Genomic DNA, 17,482 nt, shown 5'->3' with positions numbered 1-17,482 from the left:
CAGCATAGCCACGCCCCTGCCGTCACCCACGGCTGGCCACCAAGGCAGAGCCCCCCATGCCGGTGCCCAGCAGGGCAGGACCAGGCTCTCACCCACTTAGTACGGCCCTGGTGCTCACCGCCTGCATCCATCTGCTCAGACCCTGCTGCTTTGTCCCTGCTGCCGGCAGCACACGGCTCTGTGCTGGCCTTTGGGCCACCGAAGAGAAACTCAGGGATCTCCTTCACCAGCCGCACCAGGGTGCCGAGGGCTGGGCTACCGGGGGGCCCTGTGGGACCGGGGAGGTGGATGCCAAGTGCTCCCTGGCTAGAGGAGTGGATCCCCGTGCTGCCCCTGCTCTGGCTGGGACAAGCACCAGGGCAGGGTCCTACCAAGGGAGGCCAGCAGCCAGCATGTCCCCTCTGTCATCTCCTGGTGCAGGTCCCACTGCCGTTTCTCCAGCAGCTCCCACTCCTCCATTGAGAACTGGACCGTCATGTCCTCGAACGTCACTGGTGCCTGCAGGGACATAACTGGGAGTTCCTGCCCACCTCCTGCCAGGGCAGGGGGCCGGAGATGAGCCACGTGTGTCTGTGGGGCATGGGGACGCGCTTGCTGGCTGCGGGGCAATGCTGTGGGGCTGGGGAGCAGAGCCAGGCAGGTGGGGGAAGGGGAGCAGGTGCCAGGGACAGGATGAAGGCACTCATGTCCCCAGGAACGCCCAGAGCACCCCAGCCCCTCACAGAGTTGTGCCAGCTGGCAGCAGGACCCCTGGCCGGGCCCAAGGTGTGCGGGGACAGCAGGTGCAACCAGCTGCGCCAGGCGCCGGGCTGGCACATGGCTGGGTAAGGTGTGCTGCTGCACCCATCCTGCATGGGCAGGGGGGTGAAAGGTGTCCCAGCACGCTTCCCGGCACGCTTCCTGTCAGGTCCCTGCATGCTTCATGCTCTGTCAGGGAGGAGATGAGATAACCCACCCTGACATGCTGGTATTTGCAGCAGGAGTCGCTTTGTCCAGTCTTTCCCCCTGCCGGCACTGGATGGGCCGGGGTTCAACGTCACCACCACACGATGGTCATGGCCAGCCCGGTGCCACCGAACGCATCCCGCTGACATCAGCCGTGCAGGGTTCTGCCAAGACAAGGCTGTGCTGAGTGGTGCCGGGGGAAGCGGGTCGCAGTGTCTGGCCCTGTCCTGCCACCAGCCCCTGTCCTGGGGGATGGGGACACCCCCTCCCCACGTCCTCCGAGCAGGAGGTGTGAGTGGCCATGGGCGAAGCCAGGCTTTGCCACCAATGCCCACAGCAGCTTGCCCCCGAGAGCGGCAGAACCGGGCTCAGCGCATGCACAGACTGTTCACATGGGGGTGCTTAATCCCCCCTCCCCGCCCAGGGAGGGCACCCCTGGGGGGTCGAGGCCCCTCTGGAGCTCCTTGTGTGTGTGTGGGGGACACGCAGACCAGACCCCGAGCAGCTCCGGTGGATGCACCAGTCGGCACTTGCCCTGCGCCAAGCTGGGGGGGTGAGGACCAGCCCCCCGACCAGAGTGCCGTGCCCCCCCCAAGTCCGGGGCTTCCCCCCCTGCTTTGCTTGCCCAAGCCCACGGCCAGCCCGGCAGCACCCGTGTCTCGTGGGAGTATTTGGTCCCTGCTCCTGGGGGGGCCCGCTCCCGCCGTGCCCTCGGCCACCCGCAGGGACAGGGACCCCCCGGACGGGCAGCCACGGGCAGAACTGGCAGCGACCCCGCCCCACACTGCCGGCGGGACCCTCTCCCAAAACTGCCCCAGAGGTGCTCCCCATCCCGGGGCGCTCCCGCTCCTACCTGCCGAGGCGCGGCCATGGCTCGGCGGCGCGGGGCCGGTACCCGCTCCGGGCCGGGGGGCAGCGGCGGAGCAGTCCCGCTCCGGCTCCCCGCTCCCGGTTCCGGGCGGAACGCGGCTGGAGCTGCCGCCCGTCCCCCCGCGCGGCTCGGAGCGCGACCGCAGTCCCGCCCCGGTGCCCCCGCTCCGCCCCGCGGTGGGCAGTGCCGCTGCCGGTGCGGGGGTTCCCCCCGCCCCCGGAGCAAAGCCCCCGGCCCGGTCCCGCGGGGCTGGGTGGCGCGAAGGGACCGGGGGGTTCCGCGGGGGGACAGCGGGGGGCGGCGGGGCTGGGCTCGGGGGCACCGGGAGGCCCGGTCGGTCGGTGGACTGCGAGGTCTGGGGCACCGAGGCACTGGGGAAGTTGACGGGGTCCGGTGGTCGGTGGCACCAGGGCACCGGGTGTCGGTGGCACCGGCGGATCCGTGGGAGTCTGGGGCGTCCGGCGGTCGGTGGCACCGGGGAACTGGGGCGGGGGACTGGGGCAGCCGACGGGGCGCGGGGGTCGGTGGCCCCGGCACAGCCGCTGGGGTCCGTGGCCCCGGCCCGCCGCGCCTCCTCCCGGCCGCCAGGGGGCGCCGCAGCGCGGACGAGGCTCCGCCCCTGCAGGCGGTGCTGCTGCAGGGCGCGCGGGCAGGCCGCCATGTCCCGCCGGGATCCAGCGCAGGTTCGGGTCGCGCCGGGGGCCGGGGCCGGGGCCGGGGCTGTCTGCGCCCGGGGCCGCGGCGGGCCCTGGCCCGGGGGGGTGGCGGCGGGGGGGCTCCGGGGGCCCCCTAGGGGCGGGGGAGAGCGGGCCCGGGGGGCCAGCCGCGGCGATGGGAGGCGGGGGGCCGGGGGCCGGGGAAGGCCCTTGGGGGGCCGGGGGCGCCGCGGGCGCGTTCCCGGGCCGCGGCCGCGCTTGGGCCGGGTCGGGGCCTGCCCCTGCCGCGCTTGACCGCTGCCTCCCCAGGCCCCGCGCCCCCCCACGCAGAAGGCGCCGGCCATGGGCCCGCAGGCGGCCGCGGGGCAGGAGCTGCGGGAGCTGCGCAGCCGCACGGAGCGGGCCGAGCGGCGGCTGGTGGCCTGCGAGACCCTGCTGGGGGAGCTGGGTAGCAGCCTGGCGGCGCTGGGCGGCCTCCTGCCGCGCTGCGGGCAGCTCCAGCAGCGCCTGGACAACGTGGAGAACCTCCTGAAGAACAGGAACTTTTGGATCCTGCGGCTGCCCCCCAGCTCCCGGGGCGAGGTGCCCAAGGTAAGGGCGCCCGGCCGGCCTGCCCTCCCGGCGAGCACCCCCGAGCCCCAGGCTTGGCCAGGCCTGCCTTGCTCTGTACCTGCCCTGAGCTCCAGCGGCCAAAGACAAGCACTGGCATCCAGGCCCGTGGTTTCCCGTTATCTAGCTGCATCGTAAGTCACCAAGCACGTAATATTTGTGATTCTAGGTACCGCTCACATTCGATGATATTTCAGTTTACTTCAACGAGCAGGAGTGGGAGAGACTGGACCGCTGGCAGAAGGATCTGTACAAGGCTGTGATGCGGGGAAACTACGAGACGCTCATCTCCCTGGGTGAGGCACAGAGTTTGTGTCTCTGGATGAGCTCTTGTGGGTAGGCTGGATGCTTCCCATCGTGGCCCCGCTGATGGTCTGGTTTGGTGGGGCAGGACACCCATAGCTAGCAGAACCTCTCCCAGGCAGTCGGACCCATGCATTTTCCCTCCTTCCTGCTTGTAAGCAACGAACAGTATCTGTAGTAAATAACGGGAGTGATAATAATACAAACTGTATTTATTGTTAAAAAAAAAATCCACGTTAGGTGCTGTTCCTAGTGAGCAGCAGTGAATCCTGAGTGAATTCCAGGGTCAGGGAAGCATCGTGATCTTCCAGCACAGTTCAGGAATTACCTGGGTGAAGTCTGATAACTGCACCTTGAACTAGTTCTTGTTATCTGTGTATTTAGCCCCCATACAAGGTCACAGGGATGTTTCCATCTGCCTTGGTTAAACAACTAGTCTAACTAACAGAACTAACCTAACTAAGAACTTACAAGCATGACCATACTCAGTCTTTCAAAGGACACCCAACACATTCTTGGATGATTTGGGCTGTAAGATGTTCCCCACCAGAAGCTGTTTCTTGGGCATGACTAGTAACGTGCTGCGCTGTGCAGCTGCTGAAGTTGAGGCTTCACTTTTCTCAATAATATTCTGTAGAAACAGAATAAACTTGTTCCTTTTGTCCATCTGACACAGACATTTCTACAGAGCAGAAAGTTTTCTGTCCCTACACCAGAATGACAGCTCCAAAGAATTGCTCTTCAGGTCACTGCTAAAGTTTAAATGGGAGGAAAATGTTACAGCCTTTCCCATTCCTGTAAGAATTTAGTTCATGCTCTGCTATTTAGATTTGGTCTGTGCTTGAGCCACAGCTGTGCTTGGTGGATCCTGCCGCAGGGCCAAGAAAGAGGCACCACCTTTCTGGTTAGAGCGTGGGTAACATATTTGTGTCTGTCTGTGCTGCCTGCTAGCTCTGGGGTCAGGGGGAGAAGGGTCGCTTGAAGACGTGTAGGTTTGACAGAATGAAGGCGTAGCCAGTTCCTAATAAAGCATGCTGTCCTCTGCCTCATGAATAGACTATGCTGTGTCCAAGCCTGACATCCTCTGCCGGATCGAGAGGGATGAAGAGCTCTGCGTCAAAGATGGTCACACATCCCCACAGACACATAGTGGAGATGGTCAGGAGCCCCCAAAGACACCAGAAGAGATGGACCAGGTGGAAGAGGCTTTGGGAGAAGATGAAGTCCCCATGGAAGATGACACAGGTAAATTCTGTGGGTGCCAGGAGGAGGTGGCAGTTCCTGTCTCAGCTTTGTCAGGAGATGTCCCAGCCATGTCTTTGTTAGAAATGAATTCTGAGGGTCTGTTGACTGAATTGACTAAACCACCACACCACAGAGGAACGTATATGCTTGGACAGGTGAATCCTGTGGATAAAAACAGACAAAGCTTGTCAGGAGGGACTGGGATGGAGTGTGGAGTGGTGGGACAGACGACTTGTGATCCCTTTTAGTCCTGTGTCCATGCAGTTTGGCAGTCCTTCACCAGATTGCATGCATGAGCCCTAGGGCTTCCAGAGACACTCCTGCTTGCCTTGGTGAGAGGAGACATGGTGGGAAGTGAGGAACCTGGGAGCCTGCAGCGGGAGGAGGAGGCGGGAGCAGCTCTGCTACTGCTGGGGGGCAGAAGCGGTCGGGAGAGCCGTGGGGCATGCCGTGGGAGAGTTGGAAAAAATAATGTTAAGAGTGTAAAGGCTGGGCAAGAAGGTAGGAGATGCTGGAAGGGGACTGGCAGACCCCGACAGAGCCAGGAGAAAAAGAAATGTGTGGGCAGAGCTGTGATCAGGAGCTCTTTTCTGTAGGACTGAGGGGCTGGGGGTTGAAGGAGCCCCAGGAGAGGCTGGGTGAGCACTGGTGGAGGGGAGAAGGCAGGGCGGGCTCCGTCCTTTGGGGAATGTTACCCAGAAATAACACAAACCCCAGGTGCGTTTTCGGGAGCTTGTTTGTCAAGTGCTCCCGGTAAGAGAGGGAAGGGATGTTACATAGAGGCTGTCACTCACTTTTGAGATTTTAGTTCATGTTCTGTTACTTAGATCTTCTCTGTGCTTGAGCTACAGCTGTGCTCATGGGTGAATCCTGCTGCAGGGCCAACAGCACCACCTTTCTGGTTAGAGCGTGGGTAACGTATTTGTGTCTGTCTGTGCTGCCTGCTAGCTCTGGGGTCAGGGAGAGAAGGGTCGCTTGAAAATGTTTGAGAGTTTGACAGAATGAAGGCTTAGCCAGTTCCTAATAAAGCATACGGTCCTCTGCCCCGTGAGCAGACCACGCTGTGTCCAAGCCTGACGTCCTCTGCCAGATCAAGAGGGATGAAGAGCTCTGCGTCAAAGATGGTCAGACATCACCGCAGATGCATATTGGAGACGGTCAGAAGCCCCCACAGACACGTACTGGAGCTGGTCAGAAGTCCCTGCAGGCAACCATCCAGGATGGTCAGGAGAAGCCACAGACATGTATCAGAGGTGGTCAGAAGTCCCCACAGACGAGCATCCAAGATGGTCAGGAGAAGCCACAGACACATGCTGGAGACGGTCAGGAGCCTCCGCAGACACCAGAACAGATGGACCAGAAGGAAAAGGCTTTAGGACAAGATAAAGTCTCCATCAAAGCTCGCACAGGTGAGTTACATGGGTGCGAGGAGGACTTGCTTTCCCAGGCCATTCCCGTCCCAGCTCTCTCAGGAGCTCTCCTAGCAGTGTCCGTGGGAGAGGGCATGGCAGGTCACTGTGCTTAAGAGGAGCATCACCAGGGAAAAGCAGAAGCCTTGGGGTGCATGGTCAAGGTGCTGTCAGGGAAAATGGAAGGAGTTCAAGGGCCTGAACACAAGGCAATATGGGAACACTACCTGTAGAGTTGACGGAGAGGGTTTAGGAGGGATGAGGTTGCTCTGCAACGGCAACAGCACCTTGGTGTCCTTCCACCCAGCCCTCCCTCTGCTTTTGGTACTTGCGTTTGGCTTTGCTCCAGCTCCTTTTAACGCCTCACATGCTTTCCATAGAATCCTAGAGTTGTTTGGGTTGGAAAAGACCTTTATGATTGAGTCCAACTGCTAACCCAGCACTGCCAAGCCCACCACTAAACCACATCCCTAAGCACCACGTCTGCATCTGTTTTAAGTACCCCCAGGGATGGTGACTCCACCATCTCCCTGGGCAGCCTGTTCCAGTGCTTGTCTACCCTTTCGGGGAAGAAATTTTTCCTAATACCCAGTCTAAACCTCCCCTGGTACAACATGTTGTGGCTTCTCAAGCCACAGCTCTCTCTGACTCCTACATGCCCCCGGTTTATCTCCAGTCAGCGTCATACCAAAGCAGGAAAATGTGAGCTCTCCACAGGTCTTTAACATTGTTCTCTGCAAACAGAACTCCCCATCCTGGTGATGAACATCATGTCCCTGAATGCACAGAAAGAGCAGCTGCACAGTGAAAATCAGCCCGAGACGGAGATGGAAGAGGACACAGCTGAGTCCAACACCAGTGAGTAATGCTGTGCAGGAGAGGCACAGGCACCTGCAGGCAGGAGGCAGCTCCCAGCTCCCCAGTGTGCTTGAAATGGGGAGGGAGATGGGAGCGTTGGGCCTCTTTCTTATCACTGAGTAAGGGAGGGGGCTGGTGTCAGGCGTTTCAGCCCTATCATCCCTGCAGAAAGGAAAGCAGTCCAGTGAGGTTCCTTCTATCAGGAACTGGGGGAGAGCTGGTAGCAGTAGCGTGCTTTCTTCCTCCAGCTCTGCTGCGTTATGGCAGAGCTGGCCTTGAGCTCAGGGTGGCCTAATGCTTCCAGGGGCACAGTCCTCTTCTCCATGCCAGAAGCAGAGAGCAGGGAGTGTGGGAAGGGGGTGGCAGCTGTCTGCAGACACCCTCTGTTCTGGTCCTGAAGCTTTGCCAAGCTAACGCACCGAGCACTGTCCTCTTCCAGGGACTCTGAGCCTGTGTCTGGCACTGGTGTGCAAGTGGCACTGGTTCTGGGCATGGTGCGTGCCAGCTGAATGGTCTGGTGGCGGCAGGGGGTGGAGAGTTCCCCACAGCTCTCAGTGCTGCACAGCACTCAAGTGAGCCAGTTTGCCTGCAACATTTGGCATTTGCTGGCAGTCCCAAACTTGACAGAAGCGAAGAGCCTGAGGTACTGCAGGCAGTCGCTTTTCAGTGATCTTTTTTCCTGCTACACCTTGTGGCCGTCATTGGTGTCATCATTTTAGATGTGGATCCCTTTGTGCTGTTGGCACTGCAGCAGGCCACAGCCTGGCTCTTCTTGGGAGCAAGAGAACTGTCCCCTGAGACCATGCTGGGGTTGCTGAGGGCACGTGGGCAGAACACTGGTGGCATTTGCATCTTTCCAAACTGTGTTCTTAGATTTGTTGGTAGCTCCTTTATTGCTAAAAGCCTGCTTGGTGCTTTGCGGCTTAACCACAACCTGGGTTTGTCCTGGGAGCAGGAATGACTGATGCCCATGTTGTTCTGTTTCAGAGAAAGGCTTTTTAACGAAAAATGAAATGGCATGTGAAGGGGATGCTTCTGAAAACGCCAAGGTGAAGGAAGAGAAGCCTGAGGCATCTTCTCCCAGCCCAGAGGCCCAGAAGTGTCCCAAAGATGAGCAGACTAAGGCCAAGAGCAAGAAGAAGCCAAGCAGGTGCACAAGCAGCAGCCTGCTGATGGGCAGCTGTCGGCGTGGCTACGTGCGTGAGTGGTCGCACCCCTGCACTGAGTGTGGGAAGCGTTTCCGTCTGAAGATCAACCTCATCATCCACCAGCGGAACCACGCCAAAGAGGGGCCCTACGAATGCACCATGTGCGAGATCAGCTTCGCGGACAAGCGCCACCTGGACCTTCACCAGAGCATCCACATAAAAGACAGGGCCTTTGGGGCCAAGGTCTGGGGGAATGTCCACCCGGAGCTGAGGATCCGGCCAAGGGGGAAGTTCTGCGGGGCTTTCTTTGGAGGCACCCACAGCCTGGGCAATGGGACACACGCTAGGGGGCCCTGGCTGGGCCAGGCCAAGGCGGAGCTGGACAGAGGGAGCCTGTCCAGTGCATGTCTCCCCCGACAGCAGAGCCCTAAGTCTCACAGGAAGTCTGTGGTGAAATGCAATCTTTGCAAAAAGTTTTTCTCTTGCACCTTCAGCCTTCAGCGGCACCTGCAGACCCACTCGGTGGACAGGCCGTATTGCTGCGCCACTTGCAAGAAGGGCTTCACCCGTAGGACTCACCTCTCACGCCACGAGAAAATACACGACCGCCAGAGAGCCCTGGCTGCGCTCCAGCAGCCCACGGTGGCACAGCCTGCAACCGTGGTGCTAGCACCCCAGCAGCCCCAACCGCAAGCGGCGCTGAAGGTGTCTGCGAGCGGGCGCGTTCCTCGCTCACCAGCCCCGGCATCCGAGAAAAATGTTAGTCCTGCAGCCAAAGCAGTTCCAGCAAATGTGCTCCTGGTTGCTCCTGCAGAACTCAAGCTGCAGGACAAGAACTGCCACATCCCCAGCTTGGGTGGGAGACCCATCCGACCTGTGGTTAGGCAAGGAAGTAGGGCAGCAGTTTCAGGGGTGACAGAAATGACTAGAGGAAAGATCTGAACTGTCTCTGTCCCTGGAGAGAAACTGTGAGTGTTGATCTTGCACGTGGTGGGGCGCTGGAGTTCTGAACTGTCCACTGGATTTTAGGAGCTTTCCTGAACTGGAGGAGGAATCAAAAGGTTGGATACCACACCACAGTGAGCAAATTACAGAAGCCTCCAGTGATCCAAAATGCTTTACCATTCCACTGACTCTCGTGTCTGCTGGCTGATGCACAAAATCTTCCCAAGCTGACCTTCCTGGGAGATTAACAGGTACATCTCCTGCAGCCCAGTGAGAGGAACTGCAAACAGCAGCTGAGTTCACCCATTACTTGATGCTGCAGCTGACCCCTCATCTTCGGAAATACAATTACACGGTGAAGATGATGGAGAGGAGGGAATCAAGCTGGTGAGCCAAGCTCCCGAAGAGCTCTTCGCTGACAAAGTTTCTTGGCCAAGACACCAGATGAAGACAGCGTGGCATCTCCGAGGCCCCATTGCATCCTGGCCATGCTTTTGTGTAATAACCTGCCCTGGTGAGGAACTCCTGCTAACTTCTTGATAAAGTTGGGAGTGCTTGAGCTTTGCACTGGAAGATCTGTAGAACAAATCAAACCACAATATTTTCTCTTGTGAGGGTGCTTGCGGGTGTTTCTGAGCTCCCAGCAGCACTCCTTCCTCCAACAAGCCCAGCCTGCGAGAGCCAGAAACACCCTGTGAGAGTCAGTTCCTCAGGACCAGGCTGCACAGATGGAGTCACTTTAGAAATACTTCACGGGTAAGACTAGCCCTGCACTGCAGCAGCAGTCTGCGTGGATCCCTCCCTGGGGCTCAGGCATGCCGGCTGCTGCGTGCCGATGCTGGCTCTTGCACAGGAACAGCAGCTCTGCTTGGCCCCGCTGCAGAAGGAAGCCCCCACTCTCCAAACTGCAGGTCGTCTCCTTTAGTCGTGTGCAGAATCCACCAAACCTAATCCTATGGAAGTAGTTCTGCTAGCTACCTCAAACATCTTGTGGTGTGAGACCTGCCCAGAGGCAGATGGGTACCTGGAACCTGGTAAGTGTCAAGAGCTGGGCCAGGTGTGGCTCCCGTGTTCCCCGAATCACTTGAACCATGCGTATCCATGGCCAGAGCCCTGCATGCGTCATGTGCACTGCTGGGAAGCACAGACTCTACAGAGAGAGGACACTGGTCCTGGTGGTGTCGCCGTGCAGACCAAATGGAGCAGTTGTTGGGACTCTTGAATTTAGTTTTCCAGTTGTGTTGTTTTGTTCTTTCCACTGATGTAATTATTTGATATCACTAAGTCTCTATCCCTCTCTGGGCAGGGAGCTTGGGAACAAGTTTGCTTATCGCATTTTTTATTCCTGGTCACTCACAAGGTCTGATGGGGCGGCTGCTGCGGGTGGTGCACTTTGGGTACTGAGGAAATGCCTGTGCTGGGTCCTGGCTTAATCCTCGGCACTGAGCGAGCAGTGCCTGGCCACCTCCCTGCCCTGCGGGAGGGGCAGCAGTGTCATTGCTGCTCCTCCTTGGGGACATGAAGATCATGCCACTGCTCCTCTGGGCCAGTTTCTCACTCGATTTCTGTCCCCTGTGATTGTGGTGTGGAGCGTGTGGGCACTGTAGCGTTAGCCATGAGGGGGTGACTGGGGCAGACAGGTCAGCGCTGTCTCCCCAAAAGGATGGTACTGGTAGGGTACAGGGACGGTTGATGCCTTATGGTTGTGCAGCGATGGTGGCTCTGGCACGGCACAGCAGCGTGGGCTGTAGTGACCGAGCTGGTTTTCCCTGCCCCAGTAGGGTAGATCCCAGAGACCCCTAGTTGATCCCAGTGACGTGAGTTGGCTGGTGTGGCAGTAGTGCTGGTGGGCAGCACTCTAAGGGCAGTGTGGGGGGCGTGGAGGGGCCGGCCTCTCCCAGGCTGACTGCCCCAGCCGGGGCATCTCTCCCAAAGCTGTTGTAACTGGGACTGGCCTTTCCTGTGAAATCCCAGGCCCTGTTCTCAGGCTATGGAATCAATAAAGTATTTGTCTGTACATCTGCCTGTTCTGGAGAGGGGGCTGAGCTGGCCCTGTCGTGCGTTGCTGCTGCAGGAGTAACCTCGGTCAGCCTGGGCAGAGCGAGGCAAAGGGCATCTCTAGCCTGGGGGTGCCGTGGGGGTCACTGCTGGCAGCTCTGTTACCCCCTTCTGCTGGTCAGGACCCTGGGGAATGTCCCAAGGGTGAATGTGGGTAAGGTGTGGGACTGCCATCTGCCATTGCTGGGGGGCTCGGGGAGCCCCCACAGCAGGGCTGTGCCTGGGGCAGCTGGACCACAAGGCCCCATAGCCTCCCACAGAGCCTGGGCCTGTCGTCTGTGCTGCCTCCGCTCTGAGCAGCCCCTGAGCCGCTGCAGGGGGACGCTGGCACTTTGCCACCATCCTCATCCTCACTGGAGACCCCCAGCATGTCCCAGTCTTCTGCACTGGGGACAGCACCCTGGTGGATGCCCTGGGGCTGGGCAGAGGGGCAGGATGCTCCCACCAGCTCCCGCACCTGCTGGATGGTCCTGCCAGTGCCCAACATGGCTGCCGAAGCCGCAGGGAAGCCTCAGTGGATATGGCCACCACCACCCCAGCCTACCCCCACACGAGGGCCGAAGCAGGGGGCATGAGCACTGCTTGGGGACACCCCACAGGGACCACGGCTGGGAAGGTTGGGCTCTCCCCAGCTGGGAGGACAAGCGGCCAAAGGGACCATGGGAAGGCGGGTGATGGAGTGGTGCTGAGCGCCAGGGGCAGGGCTGTACACGGGAGGCAGCACTCTGTCCTGCCAGCGCTGCACCCTGAACACTGCTGGGGGGTCCCACGGTGTAGGGGTTGCACTCCAGCTCCTGGCTTGCGTTAACGGTGAGGACTCGGGGAGGGGGGGCACAGACAGTTGGGCTCCTTCCCCACACCCGAGAGCAAAGGGCCTCGCACCCTTTGGGAAGGTGGTAGGAAGCAGTGGGTGATGGCTCCAAGCTGGAGCTGCGCATGGGACTGCACCCACAGGAGAGGCTCCTTCGCAAGGCAGCGGTGGTGCGGCGCCAGCCCCCCTCGCCAACGCCCCTGAGCACAAGAGGAGACCATGTCAGCCCAGTCCTTTATCTGAGTCTCTTCCCGGCTCATCCGACGACCCTGGCTGTTGCCCAGCCACGACAGCCCCTACCTGGGCCACCGAACGCCCCCACGCCACCTCCACACCGGTAGTGTTTAAATAACCCTGAGTTCAACCGCTCCGTGGTACCTGACAGCTGCCCCTCAGCCAGACCTCCCTCCCGCAGGGCAGTGGCACAACCCGGCTCAGCTCCGGCTGCCAGACCCCCGGGCCAGTCCCTGCCCCCCCTGCCCACTCCCCTGCCGCACACCGCAGCAGCCTGCCCCCATCCTGCTCCTCTCAGGCCAGGCGGTGCAGAGCCCCACGGCGTTGCGGCCAGCCCCACGGCATGTGGCACCAGCTGCCTGGCGCTGCACCTCTGCGGAACAGCCTGGAGAAATGCTGCCCCTCCCCTTCTCGGGCCTGCACGCTACCGGTTATCCTGGGTCACAGCCTTGCAGGGGCTGGTCTCCAGCTCCCGGCCATGGCTCGGCAAGCTGATGGCAGGAGAGCTGGCCACAGCGTGGACCTTCTGGTGGTGGTTCAGAGACTGCCGGTGCCGGAAGCTCTTGGTGCAGCTGTTGCATTGGAAGGGCCGCTGCTGGGTGTGCCGGCGCTGGTGCTCCTCCAGTGACGCTTTCTGGGGAAAGCTCTCTGCGCACTCGATGCAGCGGTAAAGCCGCTCCCCGGCGGCGCTGGCCCGCGTAGGCCGGCCGGCCCACCCACCCCGCAGCTGCACCCCATGGATGCGCTGGTGCTTCTGGAGGTGGTGCTTCTGGATGAAGCCCTTGCCGCAGGCCGGGCAGCGGTAGGGACGCTCCCCGGTGTGGATACGGTAGTGCTTGTTGAGGTTGGACTTCTCGTTGAAGCTCTTCCCGCAGGCAGGGCACTGGAAAGGACGCTCGCCCGTGTGCAGGCGCTGGTGCCGCAGCAGCGCAGCGTGGTGAGCCAGGCTCTTCCCACAGGCTGTGCAGATGAAGGAGCCATTGCTCTTCCTCGCCTGGCTCTGCTGCCGCACCAGGAGGTTGCGCTTCAGCCGGACGCTCTTCCAGCCCAGCGGGAGGGCACGAGGTTCTTCCCCTGCGTCACAGGGACGATGCTGCTCTGAGCTGGGCTGCTCCGAGGCCACCTCTGCGGTGGTGTCTTCCCCCAGAGGCATTCCTTGGGGCAGCGCAAACAGCTGGTCAGTCCCCACACCGAGCACATGCTCTGTTGGGAAGGGCAAACCTGGGGCCGGGTGAGCTTCCACTGGCACCACCACAGGCTTAAATTCCGGCTGGGCGGTCCCATCCTTGCAGAACTCGCCTAAGCCCTCTCCTGCCTTCTGCCCGTCCAAGCCAGCGTGGCTCTCCCAGGGCATCGGCTGCACCTGGCCCAGGGGAACCTCCTCTTCCAGTCTCACTGAGGGTGCCGGCGGCAGAGCCAGGATTTCAGATCCTTCCTCCAGGGGCTGCTGCTCTTCTGTCTTGATCACGACCTTCTCACCTGCTGAAAGACAGCAATTCGTTCCCAGCAGAGGAAGCTTGCCCGTGCCCGCACCCCCAGCGCAGGAGCGGAGGCTGAGCTTCCCCAGCAGCACACTGGCGAGACGAACCAGCAAACACACTACTAGAAATGGAGCAGGAAGGTTTTATCGAGAGCAAAGCAGGAAAAGGGCACGTGGGGTGGAGTGTTGGCACCTTTTGGGGGTTATCTGGGTATCTTGTTGGACCTTGGGGACATTTGATGGACTGACAACGCAATACGCATAAAGAAACCAAAACAGAGGAAATGTGAAGGCAAAGTTGAGGCTGCAGACTCCTCTGTCCTGGAAGGAACTTTGTCAGGAATGGCAGAGTTTAGGTGGGTGAATCTGGGGAAAGGGATCAAAGCAAAACCTTCCAGGAGCAGGAGGAAGCATCTGCCTGCAGGCATACAGCCACAGAGCCACCCCCATGCTAAGCCTTGCCTCAAGTCTCCCTATTTTGGGCTCTTTCTGGCAAGGGGGCTCTTCTGGGCTTAAAGATTTGGTCTTAAAAGTTTTAAGGAGGCCCTAATCACATGGCTTAAATCCCAACAGCTTCCAACCCCGTGCAAGACTGGAGGCACTCCCTGTGTGGACGCGATGGGCTTGGCTGGTCCTGTCTCCAGTAGGAGTGGCAGGGGCAGTGCTGCAGACGCACAGGCTCCTGCCCCGCTGCTTTGTGGGCAGGCAGCAGCGGCGTGTGGGCAGCAGGAGAGCAGCACACCAGCACAGACCCTGCCAAGCCCAGGTGTGTCGTTAGTGGTCGTTCTCAGCCTTCGCTGCCCTGACTCGCGGCCACCGAGGTGCCCTGACACCGCTCCCTTCCCCAGCAGCCCGTGGGTTGTCGTACCTGAATCCTCCCCGTCCTCGGCTGGCTGCAGCAGTGCAGGTTTGGAGCTGGCATCCCCGGGTCCTGGGAAGGAAGAACTGGCAGTAGCAGCTGCTGATGTTGGGGACCAGCACCAGCTCTCCTCGATAAAGGACTGCTGCGGGACACCCAGAGGGGTTCTGGGGTCCCAGAGCAGTGGCTTGCTCAGGTGTCCCAGGACCGTCCCAGCAAGTAGGCTGGTGTTGGCCAAACTATGCAAATGATTTCAATTACCCCAAGAAGCAACTGTCAGCCACTTGGCCTTCAAAATTTCAGCCAAAAATAATTAGTGCTAAAATTTAGGCCTGTCTACAGCAAAGCCCTACAGGGTGGTATATGTATGGTCCATATCCTGGCAAAAAATGGCACACAAACACAGGCTGCAGAACACAGCATGGACACGTCTCCTGAAATCCCCACCACACGCTGTCCTGACCGCATGGGAAAGGTCTCCTCTGCTCCTGCAGACACTGTGCTGAGTCCCGGGACTCCAGTGGACACTGGCTCCTCTGGCAGTGCTCCTGCCCACGGGGGAAAAGCCTCACAGGGCAAGTCAGGAGTGACAGAGGGCCAAATCCTGGCAGTGTCCGAGTGCCCCGACTGAAAGCACCGTGATGTTGGTGAGACAAGGTGTTCTTCAGATGCACAGGGTGAGCATGAAGCACAGCTGTCACCCACAACCAAAGGGCACCAAACCTTAAAGGTGTAACGATTTCACCTCTCACTACCTGTTCTCCAATCGCCCAGACGACACCGCAGCCTACAAGCAGCCATAAGCTGGATTCAGCCCAAGGGACGCTAACGCATCTGACACGTGAGCCGAGACTGATCCTCACCCAGAGAGACCGCAGCCTCGTAATTCCCCTTCATCGCAACCCTGTAGAGCTCCTTCTGCTGGCTGTCCAAGCTCCCCCACTCCTGCTCCGGCAAAGTGGCTGCATCATCCTCACATGCTGCTGGCACCTGAAACCGCAGGAGGCACTGCCTTGGCGCTGCCCCACCACATCCATCCCCCAAGCTCCACCGCTCCCCCAGGAAAGCGGACTGGGGGGTAAGGCAGTGCGGGCCCAGCACTTCTGTGGAAGGAGTCGTGTCACAGCCTGAACACAGGGAACAATGTCAAGGCAGCCCAGTGAGGCTCAGCTGTGTCCCCCCACACAACCAGGACAGGGTCACGAGCACCTCTCGTTCCCTTGAGCCGCATGGGCAGCCTGGAACAGCTGGGTGAGCAGTAACCCCCCCAAAGTGGGAAGGCACCGCCCCACTGGTAGGTGACCAGTAGGACCCAACAAGGCTGAAAACGCTCAGGGGGGTCATGTTCTGCTCCCCCTCTTCAGCGGGGACAGGGAAGAGCAGGAGGTCCCCAGGTGCTGCCTTGGCTCTCGACGCGGAGCACTGGCAGGGCCGCATCCATGCTGCTGTGGGCAGCTCTCCACAAAACCCCATGCCACATCTCACTGGCCACATGGGTGCCCAGGGCACATCCCCGTTAGCTGGGGCTTGTCCCTGTTACCTGAGCCTTGTCCCTGTTACCCTGGGCACATGCCCATTAGCTGGGGTTTGTCCTCATTAGCTTGGGCACATTTCTGTTAGCTGGGGCTTGTCCCTGTTTGTCACCTTGGGCACATCCCTATTATCTGGGGCTCCTCCCCATCACCTTGGGCACATTCCTGTTAGCTGGGACTAGTCCCCATTAGCAGGGGCTTGTCCCTGTCACTGTGGGCATGTTACTGTTAGTGGGGGCTCATGCCTGCCACCACGGGCACATCCCTGTTACTGAAGGCTTACCTCTGTCACCCTTGGCTCATCCCTGTCTGCCTTGGCTCATCCTCGTCACCGTGGGCATGTCCCCATCACCCAGGCCTCGTTCCCATCACCCAGGCCTCGTCCCCATCACCCAGGGCTCGTCCCCATCACCATGGGCATGTCCCTGTCACCCGGGGCTCGTCCCCATCCCTGTGGGCACATCCCCGTGGGCTCATCCCTGTGGGCATGTCCCTGTCACCTGGGGCTTGTCTCCGTGGGCTCACCCCCATCCCCGTGGGCTCATCCCTGTGCCTGTGAGCACGTCCCCGTGGGCTCGTCCCCGTCCCCGTGGGCATGTCCCCGTGGGCATGTGCCCGTGGGCACGCCCCTGTCACCTGGGGCTTGTCCCCGTGGGCTCGTCCCTGCCGCCCGAGGGACGCCCCCGCGGGCTCGCCACTGTTACCTTGGGCTGGTGGCCGCCGGGGCCGGGGCCGGGGCCGGGGCCGGGGCGGGCCGCCCAGCCGCTGCGGTGCTGCAGCTGCCGCTCGACGTGCTCCAGGCGCCGCGCGTTGTCCCGCAGCAGCGCGGCCAGCGCCGCCCACTTGCGCTCCAGCCGCCCGCCGAAGTCCCGCACGGCCGCCTCCAGCCCCGACACCTTCTGCTCCGCCGTCTCCGCCCGCCCCTCCAGGCTGAGCAGCCGCAGCGCCTGCGACTCCACCTTCCGCTCCACCGCCTGCACGGCCGCCACCACCGTCCACAGCGAGATCTCGGCCGCGGCCGGCTTGGCCGCCTCGGGGCCGGGCGCGGGGGGCGGCGGCGGCTGCCAGGCCTCGGGCGCCCACTCGGGCTCCTGCTGCGGAGAGGAGACGGGCCGTGAGGGGCCGCCATACCGGCGGGCCGGGCCCCTCGCCGCGGCCCAGGGCCCGCCCGGGCCCGCCGCCCCCGCGGGCTGACGCCGGGGTGGGGACGGGCGAGGGACAGGGCCGGGACCGGCCGCCCGGAGCCGGGGGGCGGGGGGCGAGGGGGGTGAGGGGAGCCGGTACCTGCGCGGGGCCCCAGCGGGCCATGGCCGCCCGCACCGCCGCCTCTGCCGCGCCACAGCGCCCCCTGCTGGCCCGCCCGCGGCGCCGCCACGCCACGCACCCCCCGCCCATCCCCACCCCGGCCCGGCCCATCGTGTCCCCATCCCGTCATCCCATTCCAATCCCATCCCATCGTGTCCCCATCCCCTCCCATCCTATCCCCGTCCCATCCCTGTCCCCACCCCATCCTATCCCA

The 17,482-nt window shown here is 61.2% G+C and overlaps 2 protein-coding genes and 1 long non-coding RNA gene across 6 annotated transcripts; 1 reads left to right on the top strand and 2 right to left on the bottom strand.

The window, feature by feature from the left end:
* Positions 1-378: 378 nt before the first annotated feature.
* LOC114012290 (uncharacterized) lies at positions 379-1,934 on the bottom strand. Its single transcript, XR_008747520.1, has 3 exons — positions 1,799-1,934; positions 956-1,109; positions 379-498 (listed from the first exon to the last, which is right to left on the bottom strand). It is a non-coding gene; the product is annotated as an uncharacterized LOC114012290 (long non-coding RNA).
* Positions 1,935-2,361: 427 nt separating this feature from the next.
* Positions 2,362-11,006, top strand: LOC114012151 (zinc finger protein 783-like). Of its 2 annotated transcripts, XM_055806386.1 has the most exons (7): positions 2,362-2,499; positions 2,782-3,063; positions 3,251-3,377; positions 4,441-4,629; positions 5,685-6,038; positions 6,783-6,896; positions 7,884-11,006. In XM_055806386.1, the coding sequence occupies exons 1-7, from the start codon at positions 2,476-2,478 to the stop codon at positions 8,984-8,986; spliced, it is 2,193 nt and encodes a 730-aa protein (XP_055662361.1). In that variant the 5' UTR covers positions 2,362-2,475; the 3' UTR covers positions 8,987-11,006. The 2 variants fall into 2 exon arrangements, with proteins under 2 accessions (XP_055662361.1, XP_055662362.1); XM_055806387.1 differs by lacking the exon at positions 2,782-3,063 and having other exon boundaries at positions 2,440-2,499.
* A 1,074-nt stretch (positions 11,007-12,080) lies between these two features.
* On the bottom strand, positions 12,081-17,405 carry LOC114012273 (zinc finger protein 777-like). 3 transcript variants are annotated; one of them, XM_055806397.1, is made up of 5 exons: positions 17,248-17,405; positions 16,668-17,057; positions 15,295-15,421; positions 14,441-14,503; positions 12,081-13,574 (listed from the first exon to the last, which is right to left on the bottom strand). In XM_055806397.1, the coding sequence occupies exons 1-5, from the start codon at positions 17,377-17,379 to the stop codon at positions 12,517-12,519; spliced, it is 1,770 nt and encodes a 589-aa protein (XP_055662372.1). In that variant the 5' UTR covers positions 17,380-17,405; the 3' UTR covers positions 12,081-12,516. The 3 variants fall into 3 exon arrangements, with proteins under 3 accessions (XP_055662372.1, XP_055662373.1, XP_055662374.1); XM_055806398.1 differs by having other exon boundaries at positions 12,081-13,571; XM_055806399.1 differs by having other exon boundaries at positions 16,668-17,054.
* Positions 17,406-17,482: the final 77 nt, after the last annotated feature.

Source organism: Falco peregrinus, chromosome 5, assembly GCF_023634155.1.
Source record: "Falco peregrinus isolate bFalPer1 chromosome 5, bFalPer1.pri, whole genome shotgun sequence".
Lineage (NCBI taxonomy): Eukaryota > Metazoa > Chordata > Aves > Falconiformes > Falconidae > Falco > Falco peregrinus.
Note: the sequence above shows the minus strand (reverse complement) of the source record. Positions and strands in the feature narration are given on the sequence as shown.

Coding starts and splice junctions, on each gene's coding strand:
- LOC114012151 (XM_055806386.1), top strand. CDS start 2,476: ATGTCCCGCCGGGATCCAGCGCAG. Junction 2,500..2,781: donor CCCGCCGGGATCCAGCGCAG/GTTCGGGTCGCG, acceptor CTGCCTCCCCAG/GCCCCGCGCCCCCCCACGCA. Junction 6,039..6,782: donor CTCCATCAAAGCTCGCACAG/GTGAGTTACATG, acceptor CTCTGCAAACAG/AACTCCCCATCCTGGTGATG.
- LOC114012273 (XM_055806397.1), bottom strand. CDS start 17,379: ATGGGCCGGGCCGGGGTGGGGATGGGCGGGGGGTGCGTGGCGTGGCGG. Junction 17,058..17,247: donor CCCGCTGGGGCCCCGCGCAG/GTACCGGCTCCC, acceptor TCCTCTCCGCAG/CAGGAGCCCGAGTGGGCGCC. Junction 13,575..14,440: donor CGAGGACGGGGAGGATTCAG/GTACGACAACCC, acceptor GCTGTCTTTCAG/CAGGTGAGAAGGTCGTGATC.